Below are 27406 nucleotides of genomic sequence, written 5' to 3'. Positions count from 1 at the left end.
TCTTTGATAATTTGTAGTATATTGTGCATGTAGACATGAATAATACTCGACGTTATTTGGTAGTCCCTGGACTATTGACATTTTTCCGAAAACTACTAAAGTGTTATATTAAGTGTTAGATTTATTATTATAGTGTTAATATCAAACATTTATATTTTTATAATTTACTACCGTCTTTCCATTTATGGTATATAATATATTTCATTTTATGAAATCTTAAATATTATTTTAACACACTATAAATATTTTATATTACATCAATCATATAAACAAATAAATAATATATTATTCCCCTGAAGAATATCATCAATAATAAATAATATTCTCATTCCTAACTTATTTTAAAAGAAAAAAGAAAATCGGTAATCAATAGACTTCATCTCCTCCGCCCTCTAATAAATTCAAAAATATCACTCCAAAATAAATCAATAATTTACAAAGTTTATAGCAGTTTGGTCCTATTGAATCGCAATATGGGGTCCTGCCAAACCGTCAAATATAAGACCAATTCAGACATTTCAGTTCAGTGGCGTATTTTCAATTTTTTCTGGGGGGGGGAGTCCACAGATAATACATAATTAATATAAATTATATATTATATTGTAATAGTTACGTCCTTATGCAGTTTTTGGAGGAAGTTGAACTAAATATATAATGTAATAATCGTAAAGTCTTATGTAATATTATATATATGTACCTATATATTGTATTTAGCATTGTATATTATAAAGTATTGTTATAAAATAAATTCCAGTTGTCTCGATTTTTTGGCCAACTCCTCTATCACTTCATCAACAGTAATTTCAACTTCCCTGTGAATGTTTAACATAGCCAATTCTGCAAATATATAAGAATTGTTGTTAATTTTTTATTTTTTGGAGAGGTTCTGGGGGGGTCCAGTACCCCTGGACCCCCCCGTAAATACGCCACTGTTTCAGTCATTTTCGTTGAGGTTACTTACGCACTCTCCTTTGTTCGTTTCAAACCTTTCGCTACACAATGAAATAAGTACTACTACTGAACTAACCAATATAGCCTACTACTAGCCTACTGAACTTTTTTATATTAGAGTAGAAATGCAATTTATGTAACAGAATGCAAAATGTTTCAAAAAAGGTGTTTGAATATTAAAAAGGTATTCAATATATTGTATTAGGATACTACCCAAATTTATCGAAAACGATAAAAATTTATAGATTCTACTGTACGATAATTTCGTAGAATACACACATATGCAGATAATATAACTCCAGAAATAAATCGAAAAAAAATTTCTTGGGTTAAGTGCGCAACTAAGCATAATTTTAAGCAAACGACTATTATATACGTACTAAAATTATATTAAATCGATGTATGAATACTGTACATACTCGACTTATTTAAATTCCAAAAGGTAATTTTATGAAGATACAACAATCATATTATTAAGTATAAATTTAGTATAAAGGTAACAACTTCATGAATTTAGATAAAGACATAATAGATACACGTTATAATTTATAAATCGTATTCATATATCGTTCACTATATCATTTTTATCTACAGTGATTAGAATAATTAGTAACTATTAACACAATAAAATTTAAAAACTCCGTAATTTGCTCATGTTCCTCCGTAAACATGATAGAATTATTGTATACTTTCAATATAATATAATAATGTATTATTGTCTTCGAATGATTTGTTAAAATGCTCGTTATGTGCATTAAATTTATCAAATGCACAGCCGTTAAAAATAATAATAAAAAATGATTCTGATATAATTATACTGTTGCTTTATTGTGCACGTATTATTATAATTGAAAAAATGTTTCTAATGATGTTTCAAATTAATTCGTTATCTGTAATTTTACTTACTAATTACATTTATTCATTACAGATATGTAATATACACAATGTACACGCTAAATATTAGTCTGAAAAATTAATTCATTACTTTAAAAAGAGCGAGTTTCCTAGATCAGGTAAAATCCCACGATTAGGTGAGATAAAAAAATGCGTCAATGGTATCGCTGAATCGATTTTTTAAATTTTTTAAACTTGAAATCAATGTACTAAATGAATGAAAGAGATTGGGTGGATCAGTTTATATTTATTAAGATGTTTTATGTAATAAAAGAACTTAATTTATTAATAAGGTAGATTGAACTTTTAATATTTTAACTTTCTCAAGAAAAAATAAATGGTATCTAAAATTTGGGAAAATTTGAAATTTCAAGTGCCTAATAAGCAGTACAGGCTTCATTTAAATAATTAAAAACTATACTTCTATATATTTCTTATAAAAAAAAAAAATTATAATATGTACAAATCAGATTCTTTAATTAGAAAAAAAATCATTTATTATTAGGTGTAACTGTTATTACTATTGTAGAGGCCACTGAGAAGACCTTATAAAAGATGGAAAGATATAATAAAAATATGTTAATGCCTTAGATAGAGGATCAGATTAAAAGGTTCAAACATCCGATAGATATGGCTGGAGAGATGGATGTTTGACGAGATAGTCCTAGTGGCCATATATCCGAAGAAGAAGGTTTTTATTAATAAAAGTATAATGATATGCTATTAAAATAGTAGAAAAATATATTTAAATAAAATTTAAATAAAAAATCACAATATATGAGTGACTTTCAGTCATTATAATATGTCGATAACTAAATGACCAATAGTTCTAATACTTATAATAATAATACAGTGAAAACTGCCTAAAACGGAATCGCATGGAACTAACAAAAAATTCCTCTCTAAGCAGTTTTCCGCTTTATTCGATAAAACGGAAAAATTCCGGATTATTCAATTATCCTTTAATACTCATATCGATCAGTTGATATTTTTCATAGACACTTATATTTTGGCATTTTAATATTTAATATGATTAACGGAAGATAAAATTAAAAGTGTACGTACGACTGTTGGTGTATGACTATTTCACAGTCACAAAGAAGAAAGTTCGTATCGTTTATGCTATAATATGCATTGTATGTACATATATTGTGCGAATATGTATAGAACATTTTTATCTTCTTTATCTATCACTATTTAACGATGTACATACAACAATGTACATATCTATATTTTATACCTTATTTTTGATTTATAGTACACACGCGCGTGTCATTTTTCCGGTTTATGCAATATTTTTACTTGCATGGGACTTACAAAATCGCTCCGTTTCCGCGTTAAGAAGGTTCCGTTTTATTGAGGTTTAGCGTCTATATAAAACTATAGGAATGTGCCGGAACCATAGGAAAATTCCGTATTGAATAATTTTCCGTTTTATTCAGGGTCCACTTTAGAAGATAGTTTTCACTATATAATATAACTTATAGTACAGCAACAAATGTAAGGGTTATCTGAATATAGTTTTTAACATTTATAATCAGTGGCGGATTAAAGGCAGACTAAAAGGCTTATAACCTAGGGCGACTTTTTTGGGAGGGTTTTTTTTTTTTAGAATTAAGTGTTATTATTGACTTATTAGGTATATTTATTTTAATATATTTTTTTTTTATATTTGTCATATAAACATGAATAAAAATAATTTTAAAAAGTTATAATAATATATTAATATGTAAATTGTATGATGCGTACCTATAGGCTATAGTAAGAATATTACAATTATTATTACAATTTGAAAATATTTCATTTGTAATAAAACAACTACAGTTAGTTACTAGTTATTATTAATAACTTATTAGTACCTATGTACTTATTGGGAACATCCGACTATCCGAGTGTGTAGGTATTTTCATATCTGGCTATTTATATTTCCGTTATGTGACTGTATAAGCATGCTTTTCTTTGTACTGGTAATAATGGTATCTGAAGTAAAATAATAGACATGAAATATTTTATTTTTAGAAGTTTTCTATTTTAAAGATTTAATATTTAATATTTTTTTTTTTTTTTTTGATAAAAAAACTGAATACAATTTGAAGAGAAGGATTTATACCAAATATTGTTGATTCCTTAGTAGAGTGATAGGGGGTGGGGGCAGAGTGATTAAGCCTAGAGGCGCCAAAACGCTAAATTCGCCACTGTATATAATATATTTAAATATAACTATATATATTCAGTATAACTCGTATAAAAATGTATTTTTATTCATAGATTTTAATGTTATAAAACATAATTTAAATTAATAAGTATTGTAATATATTAAATAATACATACATAACTAGTAGCTGAACTACAAGGCCTCGCCCGGAAGTTATTATACCTTCATAATTAGAGGAATTAATTTTTCGATATAAAAATAAAATTTTAAGTTGAAAAAAACGCACAAACGACGCATAATGGTATTTATTCTTATTTATTTATACAATATCAATTTTTCAAATATTTGAATCGGTAATTATTAAAACCAGATAAAATACATCTTAGGTGCCTTATGTGAAAAATGTACATCTTGCCAAGAGCTCAAAACTATTTTGAATCTTAAAAATTTAATTTTCGAAAAATATTTTTTTAGTGTGGATATATTAATAAGTGCAATATCTCAAAATGTTAAATGGATCAGTGCTATTGTTTTGGCTGTATGTTAAGTAGCAAGTAAGTGGTATTTTAATTATATATATTATAGATTTGAAACGTTTGAATTATTTTTATTATCTTTATTGATACTCTGTCACTGTTATTGACGTAATTGTTACTGGTATTTTGATAATTTTCGTGTGCATAATTGTTCCTAGATTTATTCACCTTCTTGAAACTATTTGTCGAACGATCTAAGTTTGATTTTCTCCTCTTGGATATTTTGTAATAAATTGTTATTTCAAACAAATTATGGAACACCACCAAGAAGAATAAAATGCCAATAACTGATATATAACAACCTAAAAAAATACTAGACATAATATATTATATGGAGATATAATTCTATTTATATTATATCAATGTATTATTGAAAATGAGAACCATTTTTACGAGTTGGCACTGGAACTAATGTATAAGACCTGCTTCTCAATGTTCTCTATAATTAAAAAAAAAGCCACATCATAATTTTGATAAGTAAGTACCATTATAGTACTATAGAATTATGGTATGATATTATTAAAATTATTATTATAATTCTATAGAATTTCCTTTAGTATATTTGGTTGAATGATAAGACAACGCAATTTATATAATTGTTTACTCGTTAAAAGATTTTGATTAAAGATAGGGCTAAAACTTATAAAACGGTTGCAATAATTTTTTCATGAATAGTAATAGTAATAATAATTACATTTACAATTGTGTTTTAGAAACTTTTATATTGTATCCGTCTTAGACCTCTAAACGGTCCAAGCCAAAAATATTTTAACCAGTTTTGATCATCAGCTACAATACCTATATCATACTATGGTGATATAATCATTATACAGATTTGTAAATTACCCGTGTATTTTAATTTATAATATTTTTTATTGGGGACGAGCTTTCGAGAACTACATAACTCGATTTGGAAACTTTTCGTCAAAACACGAACCGACATGACGAGTTATCGCGCGGGTATGGAATTATTATAGCCATTTAAGATGGGTGGGATTTAAATTTTTCGCATGCGGGATCCACAGATTGGCCATTTCCTCATCCTGCTGGCTCACGTAGGATATTATACATAAATATATGATAATAATAATAGTATAATATACGTTCACAGCAACAGTAGCAGTAGCAACAGCAACAGCAGTAGTAGTAAAAGTAGTAGGTAGTAGTCAGTCCATAAACCTCAAACGGGACCCTCTCCAAAGGCTTGTGTAGGGAGACATTAAAATGAGTACTCAAAGGATGTATATACCCACGGCGAATATACATACACATATACACACAAACATGTAATACATGTTTAGTCTCGTTTAGAACGGGATTCCGACTATTTAAATAACGGTACATCACATCACATTCCGAATGTGTAACACTGGGATTCTCACGTGCTGTCAAAACGACCACACGGATAGACAAAAATTGTAAACACGTAAATAAAACTGGATAATACGATAATCGTATGATTTTCTTAATTTTTTATTTCCTTTACTTTTTTGAAAATAAGAATATTGAGATTAAACAAATATATCAGAATATAATACCGTCGATCAACTAGTTTTAAATAAGTATAATACATCGGACGAAAACTAAATTGAACCAGGATTGACGGGACACTGTGGTGGAGACGATAGTTGTGGTAAGAATGTATTGATGGATTTTGAAAATATGGGATAATATGTTATCTAAAGGTGTCTATTATGTACAGGCGCATGTACAGGAATTAGAGGAGTTTCCGATAGGCAGCTGACTGTCCATAAATTATGTATTTTTAATACATTTTAAATCTCACAGAATGGAAAGTGTGTCCTGCTTTTTACATTTGATAAATGCTGAAAAATCACCATTTATTTTTTTATTTTATCAACAAAGATTGTGTGTATTAATATTGTAAAGACCCCAGAAACATTTTCAACTCTATCTTTCTGCAGTCACAGAATTCTAAATATGTTAATTTTACTATATAATGGGAAATTATGAATTTATTATTCACAAGCGACTGGTAAAGATACAAAAGGTAGACTATATATCGAATTTTTACTGTATGTATAAAATGGAATAATTATGCTGGGATAAATGTTGATATGGTCAGCCATTGAAATGCATTGTTAAATCAATCATATGCTTAAAACAAATAATAATTAATTTATTAATATTATGATGTATTGGTTTTAAAGTGAACTCTTATTACTATACTGAGTGTAATAGAGTAGGTACATAATAAAACAATGTTTCATATAAAAAGTGATGATGAAATTGTGGAAAAAAAAATGTTATATTAAGATTTAAAATGTGCAATTTTACAATCTTTAATTAAAAAAAAAAACAATTTAAGTATAATTTTGTAATTTATTCCATATCACTATTTTTTATAAAAATAACTTATGAACTTTTTTTAAGTTTATGGGGAGGTATTAGACTTTTGAAAAATCTACAAAGGAACAGGAATAATAATATTGGAAAATACTATAATAATAATAATAATAATAATAATAATAATAATAATAATTATAACAATAATTTATATATATTTAGAACTAACCATTCTAAATAACCACATATTATCACAGCCAACTGAGCTATAATAATTTATGGATATTTCATAATAAATTTTCGTAAAACCAACATGCTAATATTATATATCATAACTTTAAAGACAAACGTAAATTTCATAATAAAATAACATTTTATTTTATATAGATACTTATAATGATATAATTAATTTTTATTAATACTTGAAATATTACGCTTGAACACAGTTTTAATCATTTTTTAATATTCAAAATAATTTATTATATGAGTATCATATCAACCAAAATTTGAAAAAATTATTCAACCAATTTAGTGCTATTAATTATTAATTATAATTATGTTGACTTATGATAAAAATAGACCGAACAAAGTATTGTTATTTGTTTAATATTATTTCATTATAAAAATATAGTTTAAATGCTCCATAAAATATTAAAATAATGTAAATATCACTAGTTATTAATTATTTATAATATTGATATTTAATAGCCACTTGGTTAATAATAGATATAAGTAATAGATAAAAAAAAATAAGCGAAATCGTTAATAGGTATGTAATAAACGATTTGACAAGTGGTTGAAATTTTAAACTCGAAAATGTGTACTTATAACAGTAATAACAGTGTCAAACTCAATAGTCGTGTATTTGCGTATTGGATATTGGAATATAGAAAATATAAATAACCTAGTCAAGTGTAAATCACTTTATACGTATAGTATCGTGGCGTTTTGATAATATACTTTACATTTTCAGATATACTCTTACTCATACAATTAGTTGAGTTTCTTATTTATTTGATATTCTTTTTATTTTATTATAACTGATTATTAATAACCAAAACTGGAACAGAAAACTAGAAGCCTTTGATTAATTCAAATTAAGTACTAGGAATTGGATCGTATCGGTAATGATTATTATTTTTCATAAATCAACATTGGAATACAATATTTTTTGGTTCTTTATATCAACTATGAGATCATTTAAACACAATATTATAGTGTTTAGAAGATATTTCTAAAAAATTCTCAGAACTTTGGGAACTACAAGCTCATGCCTGTGGCAATCAACAATCGTCATCGTCATAGACATAGGTATGCATAGCTAATCACCAAAGTCATCATTAGAAACATTTTTAGGTTATTTAACAGTGAAAGTGAAAACTTTATTTACAATTTTCACGTGGTAATATTTCAAAATATATACATCAAACAAATGGTGAAATCTAACAGTTATTAGTAACATTAGTAACAACAATAAAGGCTAACAAAATATACAGTTTAGTAGAATTAATAATTTAAAATCAAAACTTAAACCGTGGAAAGATTATGAGAGAAAATTTTCCCAAAAACGCATAATAATTTTACTGTCGAACACCAATAAAACGGCCATGGACATATGAGATGGTACAATTAGTTTTTCTTGTTGTAAGACAGTAGCATTCAAAGTGCATGCATACCAAATCCATTCCTTCTCCGTGTACAATAAATGGATGAAAATCAAAACGGAAGATCTCGGAAGAGTGTTCAGTACGTGTATAGGTCTGAGAAAAAAAATTGAGATAATGCGCATATTTAAAAAAAAGTGACACGCGTCCAAATGCAACGAATAACGGGAGTAATACAATGCACCATGACCGAAAATTAAAGAAAAAAAGGGAACCTTAAGGGCTGTTTGGTTGGAGAAAAAAATCAAATAAATGTTTAACAATATTGTCAGAAAATTGGTTTTTACAGAACCTATTATCAACCACACACGCACACGTTTTTCTACACTTGTATAGAGATAAGGATTAAGGATTTCGGCTCCACGTTTCGGCGATACGCGGGAATCCCGTCCGAATCCTGCAGTAATAAGCCACGACGATGTGGTTTTCGCAATACACGTGATGAGCTGCATCCGAATTGGGTCCCGAATATAAAATTACTACACTAGTTGGGTCCCGAATTATTTTAGGTTTACACTAGTTCCTGAATATTTTTTGGTAAGTACTACATTATACTAATATTTTCCTTCCCATTTTAACAGACTGAGGACTGCCTATGATCTATTTGGACCACATTTATTTTAATGGAAAAGAAACTATGAAAAAAAAAAAAAACGATAAAAAACATTTTTAATCATACCTGTGGACTAAATAGATCATAGACAGTCCTAAGTCTGTTAAAATGGAAAGGAAAATGTTAGTATAATGTAGTACTTACCAAAAAATATTCAGGAACTAGTGTAATAACTAAAATAATTCAGGACCCAACTAGTGTAGTACCTATAAAAATCCGGGACCCAACTAGTACACTACCTGCGGTTAGTCCCTAGTACTCGGGACCCGACTCGGATGCTCCGGCGTGGTGACGTGCTGGAAATCCAACGACCGGAGGAGGTCTTCCGGTGTCGGGGGAATATTAATAATAGTAATAAGCCGGTGTGGGCACACACGACGTGCAGTATGAATAATCACGACTAATTAAATAAATCACAGCGAGCCACCGACACGCACGCACGCACGCACGCGCACAAAGACACGCCGGCGTCGAGCCGGAAAGCTATCCGAACTGGTTTCGCGGCCGTACGCGCGCGGCCCTTTCATTCTAGTTCGAAACCCAACGGCGGACGGTACACACCGCGCGTACAACAGGCACAAAAACATCGTCGTCCGTAGGCATCACGGGCCGGCCCAAAGTGACAAGAAATCCGCGGTGAAATACGAGTAAATAGTTTTCTTTCTCGGTTTTTCGGTTCCGTTTTTATTCGTCGTTAAGGATTCATTCGTTTTTTTCTTCTTCTTCCAATAATGTAACACATCTTTACCGCCTGATTTCATCGTTACGCCCGTCTGTTTTTATTTAGTTTTTAATTTTCGCGTATACGAGTGCTTTTTTTTTTTTTTTTTTAAATTTTTTTCCGAACTTCAAATCGCTGCTCGCCCGTTAAAAGAACAAACGGTGTGCGTTCGAAAAACAATGCGCGCATCTCTGGGACCTGGACACTGCATTTGATATTAATACCTCCCGTGTCCCCTGTTTTCGCTGTCAGCGAAAATCTACGAATTTCCCGATAGATACTTCGAACAAGCCGCCAGAGCTGCAAACCGCACCTGCATCAGTTTGCTTACATCACACACACACAATCGTCAATTATTGTAAGTAAAAACTCATCGTTTTTACGTAGAACATATTATATTTTCAAATCACCGCACGCATACCCGATTAAAAGGGTCATTTTTCTGCTTATGTATCTGTCTTTGAGCTTAAACGAAGCACGAGTATGGCGAATACCTACAAATATATACAGGTACTCGTAGATCGCGCAAAAATACCTATTGTTGATATTTGTATTATTTCATTTTTTTGTATATATTTTATATTTTTATATTTGTTAACATTTACGTGAACAATTATGGATATTAACGTAGTTATTGGGGCACTTTTGGTTTGGTTTCTGAAATGATCATCAATATGTTTGTATTAAATATAATCGCAACGATCTGGTTGTCAATGTTTATAAACTAAAAACGTATACATCCGTATCCAACTATTATAACATAGGTATTCGAAACACTTTATTATTTTCAATCATATTCATAAATTCAGCAAGTTCGTTGTCTCTATATTGGTGATGACCGGTACGTATACGCGACCAATTAAATTATATATATGCACTCGGTGAGGTTAACTGCTGAACTTGTATTAAAACAATTTATAAACGCAAGGTACACGGGATTCAGAGAGATTAGGCTAGGTTGTGTACAGTGTTTTATAATTGTATCATATTTTTTCGTCGATCGTACACGACGGCTAAGATTTTGAAAAAAAAATTGTGTAATATTTCTAACACGTACTTAAGTGTACTAAAAGATGAACCGAAGAAAAAACATTGTGTTGTGTTTAAGAATATAATAGATAATAAGTCGTTTTCAATAAATATTTATATTGTTTTATTTAATTTTTTCAACTGTATGATAGGCATAAAACATTTTTATAATAATACAAATTATATAATAATGTTTTAATTACCTAATTTTTTCTAACACGTATAAGTATGATTCAATAGCTACTTAATTTATATACGTTCGGAATGGAATAAAGAGTTGGTCATGTGTGTGAATGAAATTGAATTTTAATCAGTCAAATCGACACGAGTATAGAATAATAAGTTTTAAGAAAAACATCAATGTCAAAATGAAACGTTGCTATAAAATTATAAATGCAAATATTTAAAGCAATTACAGTTCAATGAATAAAAAACAAAAAACTGAAAATTATAATAAACTATAAATGCCAAAATAATTTAAGTACATTTTTTAATTATTATATTCAATACACTATTATAGTTTGTAAAATAAAAGATACAAATCATTTGTAATTAATTTTCCATGGTATTAAAAATATGTATAGTTAAATAATGTACATTAAACGAGTGAATAAAATAAAATTAAATGAATACATTTTCAGAAAATAATACTATTTTATTCAAATTTTGATGTGCAGACATATCAATCATAAAGTCGATATTATGCTGTCGATGGACTCAAAATACCTTTCCTTTAATGATTAAAATAAAATATAATTTTCAAAAATAAAAGCATCATTTCAAATAAAGTATACCTAATACAGTCATATTAATAATAATTAGTAGTTTGTCAAATGGAAGATGTTATCAATAATTTAACGTGGAATTAAAACGTGTAATAGTCACTATAGTCCAAGTGTTTAACATCATAAGTCCAGTAAAATGCGTTTTATTATATTAATAAACATATAAAAAGAAATCACAACAGTGAAATCGAAATTATATTTATAATGAACCCAGAATACCACTCCTTAAGCTATATGTAATATAAACATATACTTTGTACAATAAAAATAAAAAGAATCTTTCATTGATTGCATGGGTATAGTAATTATAATTACATGCCATTACATCGTTTTTCTTCATCTATCATCGTACATTACATTTGTAGTGAAAAAGTGATGTTTCATGTAGATTAATATATTTAAATACTAAATTAATTTAATTAATTAATTAAATATAGTTAAATACTTAAATAAATAAAAATAAAAATAAATAAATACATAATTTTAGCGGTCCAACCAATCAATTATTCTGTTTATTCCAAAATTTGTTCATACAAATAATAAAAAAAATATCCCCATTAACATTCATCAGTAGTTTTGTACATTATCGATAACATAAACTATTAAATATAATATAGTTAATATATTTATAATTAATATTTAATTTTTAATGGCTTAATTAATTTTCAATGTGTATGAATGTGTTATGATTGTGTTATCAAAAAATTACATTACTCGTATATACATTACACAACACAAGTAACATTCTTATTTGTTCACATAACTCAATTAATTTCATTATATTTCATTTTTACTACTTTGCCGCTTGAACAATTCTATCACATTTATATTATCCAAATCGGTTTACAATAATTATGATCAAAGATTAAGGTCTAGTTTCTTAAACAATCAATAAGTATTAAAATTAAAATTCTGTACCATATTGATTCATAAATTTCAGTTCATTCGTAATAACTGATCAAATGTATTCAACTTCAACACATTTGTTAACTAATTAAACATAACTTTACGTTTTTAACTAATATAAATATAAATATTTGACTAATTTGATTAAATATGTATATTTTGGTTAACATGTATTCGAATATATTAATGAAAAGGTTCTTATCATTATTCTACATAGGAACGTATTATTTTGTGTATCTCGACTAATAATTTAAAAACATTTTATTGGTCTAATTGTTATTGATTACACTATTACTTATTTAGAATATAAGACATTGTTATCTTAAGTAAAACAATAACTATAATTGTATTTATATATATATAAAAACAACTAATTGATGCGTTATTATTGAATAATTAGTTAATGAACTCGTAAGTTCTATTTTTATATGCATATAATCTCTACATTTTTATAAACTACATGACCCTATATAAAAATATTGTAGCCCACGTACGTACACATAAATGCATACACACACACACACACATACACACAAATAAATATATATATAATTTATTTTTTGAAAATTATTTAGCGGGTTTTATTAAGCTATCACTTAATAAATTCACTTACCAAAGGACCTCGTGAACCAGTTAATTTAAACATACACCATTATTAACAATCTGATTCATTGATGTTATACGGTTATTATTATTTAACCAACACAATCTATTAGTAATTCAACCTAACGGTGTCTAGGTAAATATATATTGTCATATAATCTACAATCGTACCTATAGAAAACTGATATATTATAACTTTGCTGCTTGAAAAATCTGAATTTTGTATATATTGTATGTAGATTAAAATTAAAACAAACCCCATCTATAAAAAAAATATCAATTATTTTTATAAATTATTTGGTATTCTTACTTGAAATAAATTATTTTGCTGAAAAAATCCGACATATCGCATGAAGGCAATAATTATATTTCATTCTGAAAAATTAAATTTAAAAAATTTGTGCGACTGCTCCTTATATGCTTCTTTCTCCCTTCTATTCAACCCTATGGTTGGTTTCGCGCTCCGCTTTTCCCTGTTACCCTGTTAATGAAGTTTTCGAACGTCCTCAGTCTCTCTTACTTTCAATTTCCTTTCCATTATTCTATAAACTAGTTCATTTTCGTGCCTCAATATGTAGCCAATCATGTTCCATTATTTTGCATTGATGGATTTAAGTATATCCCTGCGTTCTTTTATTTCACAAATATGCTTTGGTTGGTACGGTGTTCTATCCAAATTACTCGTGACATCCTTTTCAAATACCACATTTCAAAGCTTTCGAGGATTCGTAGAATTCGTATGCCTTATTTATTATCTAAGTTTCTCATCCGAATAGCTCCCCACTCCATAATTTTATGAAACGTTCCCTTGCCCTAATACTCATACTATTGGAGCATGAAATGGTTTCTTGTCTATGAAAGCTGACTTTTCCTGTGTTATTCTAAATCGTATTCCCATGATGCATCTGCCGTCTTGGTTGATTGAGCTGTCTAGGTATTTAAAATATTTCACTTGTTCAAGTAACCGATTTCTTGCTCGGATATTAATTCTATGGATTTGATCTAATTTTTGGCACATCATAATTTTTGCCAGTTGATAATTAAATTATACTTTTATAATTCTAGCCACCTTTTCTAGCGCTTCCTTATTAAATTATGCGTATAGACATTGTAGATAATTGCTATAGTTACTCAATACATTTGATTTATTTCAAAAACACTTAACTTATTTATCATGATCGTTTGGGAGTATCCCAAAATGATTTTATTCTTTAAAACCTCAATTATCATGAATTATACTAACAACCAAGCCAATAGTCAACGAATGCCCATATGCCAAAATTGTCGTTAACGGTTTTTAATTCAACTTAGTTTAATAGCAAATCTTATATTATATACTATATAATATAATATAATATTTATATATTATAAATATAATATGTACCCTATATCATTTATCGTTTTCAAGGTCACATAAGCCATATATTTCTTTCGAGTTTCATTTTTATAAGTCATCTGTTTCCAAGTTATTTTTTGGTCAAAGTAAAAAGTTTCTTTCAGACGACAAATTTTTTCTCATATTTGTAGATCAAATCACCACGTGCAATATAGTGAGTTAAATTTTTAATAACTAAGTACAAGTTTAAATAATAAGTACTTTAAATAACTATTTATATTTGATTTTTCTGCCAGTATTTTAATCGTAAAATACATTGACATACAAAAACATCAGTTCACTTATTCTTTAGTCGTATTTAAGCTAACATTTATACTTTTAATGTCATAATCTATTCGAAATCCGTGTATGTTCTACAAACATGATTATCTTAAAGTATGTTTACTGTTAACTTATTCTTTTTTTAGTTGATTTTAAAACTTTTGTTTCTTTCCATTGGACGACAAGGAAATATTTTTAATAATTTTCTATTATAACATTTACACAACTTTTATGTATAAGCCTAACTCGAATTCTATACAAAATTATTATGACACTTTGTTGATTATATTCAACTTAATCTTTTGCAATATCGTTTTTCTTGTAAATTATTCGTAGTCGGTTTTTTTTTTATAATGATGAAAACCTCCGTTTTCCTAAATATCTTTAAATAGAGATATAGGCATTGAAAAAACAAAAAACAGTGTTATTATATTTAGGTGGGTCGAGTTGGTTACATCTAAATTGCTGTTTGAAAACTGCAGAATCATACATGTCAGGGACAAACTGGCCAGGAAGGCAAAGGGCCGATCGCCTCCTAGGCCCACGATAGTAACATATTAATTATCTGTATACAAAATGTAATATTAAAATATAATGGTAAAACACCAATCATTTACTATTAGACTATCCGAATTCGGATGAATTGAGCACAATTAACTAAAAATATTTATTGATTAAAATGTAATAATAATAGGTCCAGTTGTCCCTCCTCCTAAAGCACCTCTATACCCAGTCCACCCCTGATACGTGTAATAAGCATTAACACAATAGTTTTCTCACAATGTAGTATGTACCTAAATGGTTTTTGTGATTAACATTTAATTATAAATCATTTAATTGTTGGTAAATAATGTCACAATATAATTTTAACATGAAATTTTGTATAGTATTATTAATTACATTAATTATACTTTCGTCCACCAAATGTACCCTTTCGATTACGTACCTATTGATATTTTTCCTCTGATTTTTCTGACCAATTGCAAAGAGCATGATTCTATATTTAAAACTAATATTATGCATAATATAAATACGGTATATGTGCAATATACCTTTTGAGCCGTGTTACGATATCATGAGATGCGCACCGACCAACTGTATAATTTAAATTATTGGTTAAATCATCGAACGTTAATTGAAAACCACATGTTAACGAAAGAAGATGAATTAGTAAAAACAAAAATTTAATAAACCTATACTTATGTGCAATTATTATTGTTTGAACAATGAAAACAATAAGCGGCTATCCCGTCGATGGCGTAAGTTACGCATGTATAATGGTTTGCAATAAAACGATACGCACATATTTTTTCAGCAACATAAACGATGGGAGACAAATCTCGTAAAAACAGCACTTCTCAAGATGTGGAGGCTAACGGCACGTCGGAACATCAACAAAAAGTGGACGCAGTGGCAAAAGCTGTGCACGGTCATCCGGTTTCCGAACATCCGACCACGTGAGAAATATGATTTTTTTTACATAACATACTACGCATTGCACGTATGCGAAAAATATATTATGGAAGGAGGGAGATATATTAACATCATTAACATCGATGATAAATTGTGATAATTTGTATTTGTTTCAGGTACTGCGAGACGTTAATGCATCTTTTAAAGGGCAACATCGGTTGCGGCATGTTAGCCATGGGAGACGCTTTTCGTAATGGTGGTCTTTTGATGGCGCCCATTCTCACGGTTTTCATCGGCACTGTGTGCATATATAACAATCACATATTGGTACGTGGATTGGTGAAACAGCAGTTTTATAATGCTTTTTAAAACGTTAATGAATGTAACAACTATTAATCTATACCAATGTGGGTTTCCAACACTTTTTAAAGACTTATTATTTTTTTTATTTTATTAGTGTTTTTATTAATATTTTTATGATTCTCTCTCTTATTTGGGAGCTTATAACTATTATTTGTAATAGGTGGTTCGTTTTTTTTTTTTTTTTTAATTTCTTTATGCTTTAATCTCCAGGTTAACATGATAATTACAAAAAATGCACAAAATAAAAAGATTGATCATTATAACGATTATATACAATTCATATAAGAGAAATATTCAGAAGGAGTAACTAGCGTCCAGGATTAAATTTATAACGAGTAAGATGACAGGGGGAACGAGAATTAAGGAGGAGGATTACGTCAGGGAAAGTGTAAACTGAGGCTTTTCTAAACTCTTTTAGTTTGGAGAATAATTCAAAATAGAAATGAGCAAGAAGAGAGCACATGAAGATGTGATGAACACCACAGACGGCTTTATGGGTATGGAATAGGCAAAGGGAAGAATAATTAAGTGAATAGAGAAAAAAAATGAGGAGAGATTATGACCAATACGGAGGAGTGAGAAGAAAACTATTGTGAATCTGGGTAGTTCCAAATTGTGGAACCAAAGGCAGTTGGGAATTAATTTAGAGATATTTTTATGCCAGGAGACGAAATTCATGGGGAAAAAATACCAAGAGTTAATCCAAGCCTTTTTAGAATCTTATAGAGTATAGGGAAAAAATTAGTCACAGGTAATTTTATTGATGATGGAATGATAATGTTTTTAGTGCAGATTGCCAACGGTTGTTTTATTTCCAAGCAGTTCCGTAAAAACCGGGTGTACAAAGGGTGCATTGCACACAGGCTCTAGGCCTCGACCTATATATTATGGGGTCTCAAAAGGTCAAATATTTAAAAACTTTGATGATTAGGGACCTAAAGGTTTTGATTTACATTCGGGCCTTGAGTGGTCTAGTAACGATACTGTTTCCAAGGATGCCAATGTGACTTGGGACCATAATAATTTATTATGGAAATTCCAGAGGTATTCGACGATTTTATGAGCAGTTAATCTGTCAATGATCTTATCATGAGGACGAGAGAGAAAATAAATGAATTGAAGGAGTTATATTGAAGAAAAATAGATATGATTAGGAGTCTGAAACAATTAGAAACATATGAGAATTGATAAAAAAATAAAAATTGAAGGGCGTAAATGATAATGTAAGCGTCGGTATTAAGATAAAATGCCTTGGAGGAGTCCTCGATAATTAATTACTTGACTAAAATTTTTATCGACATTTGTAAAAGGTATATTTTAATGGAAATAAAAGGATCCACATCTAAGATTAATATTATTATCAACTAGGTATTATTTTTTTAAATAAAATATTAAAATTATATTCCAAGATATTTTAAATTAAGAAAATACATTTTTGAAAATTATTTTCTTAAATTAAACGGCCGTATGTTTAAAATTGTATGACAAAAAACTGACAAAATGAAAATTGTTAAATCTCAATACACTGTACCCTCTTTCTTTAATTATGATTTAAATAACTATTATAAGAAAATCCCAATAATATGAATAAATTATTATTTACAGTTAAATGTTGCTCATAAGTTGAAGAGTCGACTAAAACTCGAACACTGTCCAACATTTTCAGAAACTGTCGAATTGTCTTTCGCCACTGGACCTAAGAGCTTACAGAAGCATGCAGATCTGTTTAGGTACGAGTAAAATTTAACAATATAAATGTATTTACTAAATCTATGCACATTTTAAAGGACTACGGTTAACGTGTTCGTTATAATCACTCAATTGGGATTCTGCTGCGTATACATACTATTTGTGTCAAGCTCGATCAAACAGGTACCTACTTTATCCATATATGAATAAAAGTACCATGGTACTCTTAGACAACACGTCGCGGTATAGAACGGTATAGAAAACTCTATTATAAGTAGTGTTCGGATTCATATACAGTATGCATATTAAATCATTGGGGTATGTTTTTAAATTAGTTTTGATTTTTTTGATATGTTTATTAACAAATATTACATCTTATCTATCATGAAATGTTTGTATTGTACTTACAATAACTTACGTTAATTTTTTTTAAATATTTAACAAATATCAATAATTATTCAATATAAGGTTGAAAATATTGAAGAGCTATATAAATATCTAAAAAGAAATTGTAATTCTAATAAAATGAGGCCGTTGGGAGTGGTGACCAATCTAATGGTGATCGATATAGATAATTTTTTAAATTTCATATAAAACCTAAATTCTTTCATAAGTTGAATAATTTCAACTTATGAATCATAATATTTATTACTTATCTAAGATAATTTTATTTTGGAAAGTATACAACGTATATCTAACCAGAATAGTATAAAGAATGTAAATAGGTTCAAATATACCTATGTTTGTCTTTTTTTTTTTATAACAGTTTTGTGATGAATACGGTACCGTGTTTGACATACACATTCACATGATATTTGCGTTGCTGCCCATTATGTCATGCGCCATGATCAGGAATTTGAAATTTATCGCTCCTTTGTCGACGTTAGCCAACATCTCAATGGCAATTGGTCTGGGTATCATTCTATCGTACTGCATAGTCGACTTGCCGAGCCTTAACACTAGAACGGCCGTTGCTCATTGGTCGCAAATACCTCTATTCTTCGGCACGGCTATTTACGCTTTTGAAGGGATCAGTCTGGTGAGTATTCTCTACCAATTCGTCAATTCTGATATCATAAAGAACACGATTTTTAATATTTGTTACACTCGCAGGTATTGCCTCTGCAATTGGAAATGGAAAAGCCCAATAGGTTCGCGTCAACCATGGGAGTTTTGAACGTCGGCATGACCATTGTGACTTTTATTATATTGACAATGGGTTTCGTGGGATTCTGGAGGTTTGGCGACGACGTCAAAGGCAGTCTCACGCTCAACCTTCCACCCACCCTCATGTAAAATAAATTATATTCTCTTATAACTGTTGGTTTATGATAAAAAAAATTTTTTTTTTTCTGATTAGTCTTTCCAAAATTGTGGTTGGACTTATGGTGTTTGCGATTATCTGTACTTACACCCTACAGTTTTATGTGCCCGTCGCCATTCTGTGGCCGTCTGTACAAGAAAAATACGGACCATTCCAATCGCCCGCCCTCGCCGAGTACCTCTTACGCGCCGTTCTAGTATTCGCCACATGTAATAACCTACTTTGTTCATTAATTTATATAATTGCCACCACGTGGCGCGATAATATAATATTTGTGTCGTAACAGTTTTGGCAGCTGAAGTGATACCACATCTGGCACTGTTTATATCATTGGTCGGAGCCATCGCCAGCACGTTTTTGGCCTTGATATTCCCGCCAATTTGTCACATGGTTGTCTGGAAGGACGAAGGATTCGGCGCATTCAATTGGAAACTCCATATGGATATTCTTACTATAATCTTAGGTCTATTAGGGTTTGTTACTGGTACATATTTCAGTTTACATGACATCATTGTCGCATTTAGTAAGGATTTTGGTTTCCATTGATCAAAATAGCTGCCAATCTCACTCACCTAATAGACTTAGTAAAAGCACTGTTGTTTTAAAATATCATTTGATTATTAAAATTATTATTATTATTATTATTATTTATTTTATTATTGAGTTAAGAGTATATTTTAAAGTTAGGAATCACATTAACAAGCTCCACCAAATCTAGATTAAAGACTTCTTATTTGTTTGTAAATTATTTCTATTTATTGTCAAATAAAATAAATTAATAAGTTTTTAATTATTCTAAACAAGTAGTATTCAACAATAATTAACAAAACTTAAAAAAATATCCTGTAATCACCGAGAACAAAACGCGACATCAAAATAACGGAGTAATCTTAATTTATTTTCTTTGCAATTTTTGTTTTCTTTGTTGGCTTGGTCATTTGTTGAACCTTTTGTGGTATTTCAGTAAAAATAATTGTACCAACAAACACTAGAAGAGTTCCAATCCAATGGTACAAAGTAAATGGATTTCTGAAGTATATAATACTAAACAACAAACTGGCAAACTTTCGCAATGTTATAACTAGTGTTACAGTTAATGACGAACATTCAGTTGTCAAAAAATACACTGAGCTTATACAAATATATCTATAACAATTTAGTTAAAGAATTTTTATTTTAACTATTCATGCAACTACAAAAATATCTAAATAACATTAGAGAAATAGAAGTTCAAAAAAACTTCAGACTTACTTTAATCTAAAGCAATTATAAATAGTTGTTTTTCTTAAGTGAAATATGTATGTATAATAAAACATATTATAATAAAACAGTACCTCATGCAAATAGTCAGCAAAACTCAAGTATCTAAACAAATCTTTGTATTAAATAACAATTACAAAATTAAACTAACATTTATTTTAAAGTAATTTAAACTCCTTTTGATAACTTTCAAATAAATATTTTTTAAATATAATACTGTGGTACAGTGAAATCTATCTTAGACAACTGGAATGGATTAAATAATTTTCTGGCTATAATTTGTATTACTTTGTTTAAACAGAACTCAATATTTTATATCTTTTATAATTTCACTTTTTTTTTTCTTTAAGTATTTGAAATATCAAAAATGTATGGCTCAAAAAAATAACAAATCATACAGCTATACAAACACAAAATTAAAATACTAAAATGTTATAAAAGGATACTGAGTGAAAACATTACCAATCAAGTAAACAATAGTACCAGGTATACCAAATCCAATATATGGCAATGGTTTACTTTCCAAAGCCATTAATGTATGTTCCTTGAGGTTGGGATACAAAAATAGGAACCATGGAAGTGGTATCAAATGCTAAAAATAAAAAATAAACCATATTTAGTCGATTATCAACAAAGTTATAATTGAAACTTTTTTTTTTTATATAATGTTTTTAATTATATAATAATGGACTTTGAACATACTCTTATGATTTAACCATGAATAAACACAAAATATATGACGTAACTGTATCAGTTATAATAAAACTGTTATAAAAACTAAAAATATAATAATTATGGTTTAATTACTTAAACTTTGTACCATTCAAATAAAATATTAAAATACAATAGAACTTTAACTATCCGTGTTCATTCTTTGAAAAATTTTTATGTACTAAAAATAAAGGCATAGGTGGTATATTATACAAAGGTGAAGGATAATAAATAAAATGAATTTAAAAAACTATGTGTAGACTATATTATAAATAGGTTTATGGAAGTAGTTAATATCCTCTTGAACTTCTGAGAGCATGAAAATGTTTACTTCCATGTCATGAATTCAAGAAAAATAAAAAGTAAAAAAAATAGTTTCAAATCGCAAAAATCAAAGACTGATTACTTCAAATATCAAGCCCTGATAATATTAAAAAATGACAGTTTGTGTTTATATAACATAGGTTAGATAAAATGTAATTATTAATAAAATATTTAATTAAAATTTGTTAAATAAAAAATTTTGATTCACAGTGGTTTTCATTATTCATGTGACTCCTCCCCACTATTATCCTAGATAAACAAATAATCAATGTTCTACCATTAACCTATTCTGTGGTTCTACTATACTGAAAAATTATTATCAATGTTTATGTAAAGATATTAAAGATAATAAAAAATGTATAATGATCATAAGATAGTTTTACAAAATTTAATAACAATTACAATATATATTTGAAATTAATCAACTTTTAAAATATTTATAACTCATTACAGTAATTGATTTTGATAGGTAGAAAAAAAATGTGGGTTAAATTTTTTGCTACAAGAATTCATTTTTATTTTTATGGATTTCTAACAATAATTAAACTCAGCAAGAAAATGTAATTCTTATTATTCATTAAAAATGTATAAAAAAACATAATTGCATTCCTTGAGCATCAAAACAAGGCCTAAAAATGTATTCAACTTCCAAAACCATTTTCATGTATAACATACATGAATTTTAAATAACGACTTGTATATATTTTTGGTTCCTCTATATTAGCGGTTTCTAAACTTTTACAACCTCTATATTAGCGGTTTCCAAACTTTTACAACCACGGAAGCTTAGGAAATTGTTTGTGTTTTGTGGAACCCCAATGTATGTAACCCCAATTAACCTTCATTTTTCAATTATTTATTGAAAAAACCAATAAGTACTTCAAGTAAGGATTTAAAGATAATTCATGATTATTTTTTTATTACAATTATTAGACTCAATATTCACCTTGCAGAACCTTTAAGATTATTCCAAGGAACTTTTAAATTCCACAGAACACACTTTAGGAAACACTGCTCTATATTTTTATTGTTGGTAATAATTATCATAATTTGTAACTTAAAAAATATATGTAAACTTATCTTAAACCAATCTAGAGCCTATTAAAAACTGCATATATTAGTATTGTAAGTGAGCATAATTATTAAATTATATTGGGTTCAATTAGTACTTGTATTTACCATATTTAAATACTTACAGTATAAAATAATGCTTCTTGCGGATGTTTACCATGTTTTTTGTATAATGTTTCTTGATATATACCCATACGAGCAGAAATAAATAATGCAATAGTCAAACATGCAATTCCTAAAATTAAATTTTTTAAAAATTATTCATTATTACTTTAAATGTATTTGATATGATTTAAGCCATAAGTTGTCTTAGTCTTTCAAACATGCAATATAGCAACTACTCAGATTCTATACGTCATTACAGTTGATGAATTGGAATATTATGTATTCTGTAAACAGAATTAACATTGGTATAAAAATTATTTGAGATGGATCAGGCCAAATTTTTAAATTATACTTATAATTTTATTTTAAACAAAGAATATAATATTTAATAATTTGTATAGTATTAAAATTAAATTGATGAGAATTGAGCACATAAATCTAAAAATCTTAAGTAAACTTCAGGCTGAATTTTAATATTTTTACAGAGTTCTCATCATTTCTATACATCAATGATAATGATGATAATAAATGAGTAGTTTTTACTATATTGAATGCGGGACAAAGACAACACAAATGCACTTAATTATTAAAATCATGCGGACATATTATACAGTCTTACAAGATGCATTAAATCATTTATTATAGTCAATATAACACTACTATATGGTAAGTTTATACATTAAAACACATACCTAAACACCACCAAAAGAAGTCTTCCAGTTCCGATGTGTTTTGAACCACACCACGTACAACAGTTTTTTTCTGTTAAGAATAAATTTAAGAATTGATATTTAAAATATTTTCAAAATATACAAATATCAATAAATACTTACAACATCTTGACTAGATACAATTGTACATATTGAAATGCCAGTGGTAATCATACCTACAGAAATATATTTATCTAGAGTGTACTTTTTTTTCAATATAATCACTCCCATAACCATATTTGCTATTAATGACCCCTAAAATGTAAAAATGTATCCTATGTATAAATAATAAATATTTTAAGTACAAATAAAAATATTTTAATCTTATATATTAGCAACAATGCAAATTATATGTTATAATTGAAATTATTATACACATAATAAGCATAATGATAAATATACAATTATTTTTTTTTCTTTTATAAAAGTAATATAACATAACCAAATTTTCAAGTAGTTATCTCATTACGATTATTTAAAAATTATAATTATTAATTAATGCAGAATAATTTCTTTCAAATAATTTTTGTTTCAATACATGATATTAAGTACTAAATAAACATTTTTTCCCATTAAACTTTATTTTAATATATACTTGGAAAGCGTATAATTAATAATACATTACTATACTATAAACTATACTGATATTAGTAGTTTGTACATTGTTAATATGTATTCAATAAAATAATATGTTATGAATAATTATTTTGAACAAACATACTGCTCTGAAAATCATGTGTAGTGGCATGGCAATATTTAAATCAAACGCATAGTTGTTTAAAACATTAGTAATAAAAAACATTGCAACCAAAATCAGATATCCTCTGAAAAACAATAAAAAAATATATTTTATGATAAATTATAAAATATTTGAAATAAGTTTTAATAAAATGTTAATCATATGCTTACAATTAGTTTAACAAACTCAACTAATTTTTATGACAACTCTGAAACTGCAATTCAGTAATTGATTCTATAAATAATATTTATAATATTTTGGTTATATTTATTTGGATAAAGTTTTAATTTATAGTTTTAGAAATTATTATTATATAAATAAAACAATTCAGGCTCAGAAAAAACAAAGGTACCAAAGAGGCAATCTTAAGCTTAAGAATATTGATAGAAAAACAATTAGAATTTAATAAAGACACATTTATAGCATTTATAGATCTGGAAAAAGCTTTTGATAAGATACCGTAAAAAGAACTATCCTATACATTAGAATGGATTGGAGCTGACTATAGAGATAGAGTGATAGTATATAATTTATACAAAGACAAATCAGCTACCAAAAAAGTAATGGACAAAAAAAGACAGCAATAATTAGGAAGGGTATGAGAAAAGGTTGGCCATTCTTGCCCATTCTATTTAATATTTATATCGAATAGCCTGTTAAAGAAATAATTTAGGCATGAAAAGACCATTTTAAAACATTTTAAACTCTCAGAACTCTGTCAGATTACTCAATAATACAATTTAATTGTTTAAATTTAATAAATAATTGTTAAATAATTTATAACAATAAAATAAGAATAAGAATGAGATATTTCTCAAACATTTTTGCTCGACTATAATTTTGTTACCTTATTTACCATTCAGTATGAGTTCTCATATGTTTTTCAAATCAAACTAGATAGTTAATTTTTACATACTTGACACTGATGCTTGGTTTTTTTGTTCCAAATTTTGCAGTAAACATGAATCCGTGTAACGCAATCAAAAAAAACTGGGAAAATGTTATCAAATTTCCTATACCAGGATCTTCTCTAAAATTGAAAATAGGGTATAATAATTATACTGTTGGAATACAAGAAATTCCACAAATAACTGATTCCATTGTATACTTGACTAAGAGTTCTAAAAAGACCACATTGCTCATACATCCGAAAAACGTAGACCCAATTGCTACTGGTACATTCATTTTAAAAACAAATCAGGTATACCTTATTTTTTGTGATTTTAAGTCTTAACAAACTAGGTAGTTATTTTAAATTAATAATTCGTTTTGATAATAAATTTAATTATTTGAACTTGGCTCAAGTTAACATGATGTCGGTGAAAAAAAAAACGCACAGAACACTAGTTTCTTACAAGAATATTATAGTTATTATAGTAAAACTAAAGCTGACGAACTGAGGACTGCGACTTTATAGTAATTACGTAAATTATTATACCCCAGTAGTTTCATGGTCGTTTATATATATATTAATAGAGTAATCATTTATAGCCGTGTAGGTACGTAACTATATATGATAAGCGTATTATAAAACATAGAACTCGAAAAAAAACGTATACTTTTTTTTTTTTTTTAATAAAAAGAAATATAATAAAATTTAATAAAAGAAATCGACAAACCGCAAACTGTTAGAGCTCAAGAGATAAGATAAACCTAGTCAACTTCTGTGATAACACTCGTTATTATAATCTCGTCATAGATCGCGTGTTCGCGTTTTGGAAGTTAAATTTATTTTCCCTCGTTCGAACCCACGTCCACACGTGCCGCTTTGACAATCGTTTAATGTTATGAAAGTCATATATTGTATTTGTGACAAAAACGTTTTAATGATTCGATTTCGTTAATCATGGATTCCTTTTTTTAGAACAGATTCGTAGGTCTGTTTTTTTATTACAAATATATTTATTTCTTCTATCAACACAGCGACGACGGATGCAGTAAGTTTTCAAGAACTCCTGTATGTGAGTAAACTATTGCAAGTGAAGCGATCAGTCACGATTAATTAGTATGGACAATTTTTAGTTCATCTCCTTTACATTTTACAAAATATCTGTTTATGAGACAACGTGAGGCCGATTAAAATCTTAAAATTCATTAGAGTATATTACTACTCGGAGTTACCGTCGAGAGAAGTTTAGAATAAATTCGTTAAACTATGCAAGAACATTTTTTTATTTATTTGTACCATAAAATAAGTATATATTTACTATTTAATTAAGTGATAATTATACAGAGTCAAAGAAATAATATATACATTTATACAGCCTGTGTTTACATGCTGTTGTACCTGTGTGTTCAGTATAAATGTAATATAAATAAATACTGAGTATGCACCTTGTGTTATTTTACAAGTTGAGGGAGGGATAATTATAATAAATTATTAACATGCAAATATTATGATTTCCAAGGCCCTTCGCCCATAGTAACATGTACCTATTATACACCAGTAATGCATACATCCCGGTAATGATATTTCACATAACAGGTAACTAATGGCATTGTGCTGTTCACAGTCGTCCGCAGAGGGTATGCAGGGTATGCAACTGCATACACTAAACATAGAGCCTTTTTTCTAAAATTACAAAAAATAAATAAAAATGATCACATATTTAATCTTATGAATATTATGTGATTTTGTATTACATTATGATTTTTATTATATTTTTATATTCAGTCTCAGACAGTTTAATTTATTTTTGAAACACAAATTATATGCTATAATAACGATTTAATGTGTTAATGAAATTTAGAAATACCATAATTCAATCCCAAAAACATTATTGGTGATATTAAGAACTCAACTGTTAACTGTTAACAACTAATTAGGTTTTTATTTATTTACTTTATTTTAACGTATTATTCGAACCATTTCAAGC

The 27406-nt window shown here is 27.9% G+C and overlaps 2 protein-coding genes across 2 annotated transcripts; one reads left to right on the top strand and one right to left on the bottom strand.

The window, feature by feature from the left end:
- Window positions 1-9604: 9604 nt before the first annotated feature.
- Window positions 9605-20257, top strand: LOC112683090 (proton-coupled amino acid transporter-like protein CG1139). Its single transcript, XM_025553952.1, has 9 exons — window positions 9605-10199; window positions 16137-16278; window positions 16411-16561; window positions 18203-18327; window positions 18385-18469; window positions 19053-19325; window positions 19400-19578; window positions 19647-19819; window positions 19897-20257. The coding sequence occupies exons 2-9, from the start codon at window positions 16148-16150 to the stop codon at window positions 20154-20156; spliced, it is 1377 nt and encodes a 458-aa protein (XP_025409737.1). The 5' UTR covers window positions 9605-10199; window positions 16137-16147; the 3' UTR covers window positions 20157-20257.
- Window positions 20258-20381: 124 nt separating this feature from the next.
- On the bottom strand, window positions 20382-26118 carry LOC112683091 (UDP-xylose and UDP-N-acetylglucosamine transporter). Its single transcript, XM_025553953.1, has 8 exons — window positions 25639-26118; window positions 25447-25560; window positions 24513-24615; window positions 23915-24046; window positions 23774-23843; window positions 23102-23211; window positions 21317-21462; window positions 20382-20756 (listed from the first exon to the last, which is right to left on the bottom strand). Exons 1-8 carry the CDS (start codon window positions 25713-25715, stop codon window positions 20501-20503), a joined length of 1008 nt encoding a protein of 335 aa, XP_025409738.1. The 5' UTR covers window positions 25716-26118; the 3' UTR covers window positions 20382-20500.
- Between the last annotated feature and the right edge of the window lie 1288 nt (window positions 26119-27406).

The sequence above is a fragment of the Sipha flava genome, unplaced genomic scaffold (assembly GCF_003268045.1).
Source record: "Sipha flava isolate LNK unplaced genomic scaffold, YSA_version1 219_pilon_pilon, whole genome shotgun sequence".
NCBI lineage: Eukaryota > Metazoa > Arthropoda > Insecta > Hemiptera > Aphididae > Sipha > Sipha flava.
The sequence above is the reverse complement of the archived record's forward strand: the minus strand, read 5'-3'. Positions and strand labels throughout refer to the sequence as shown.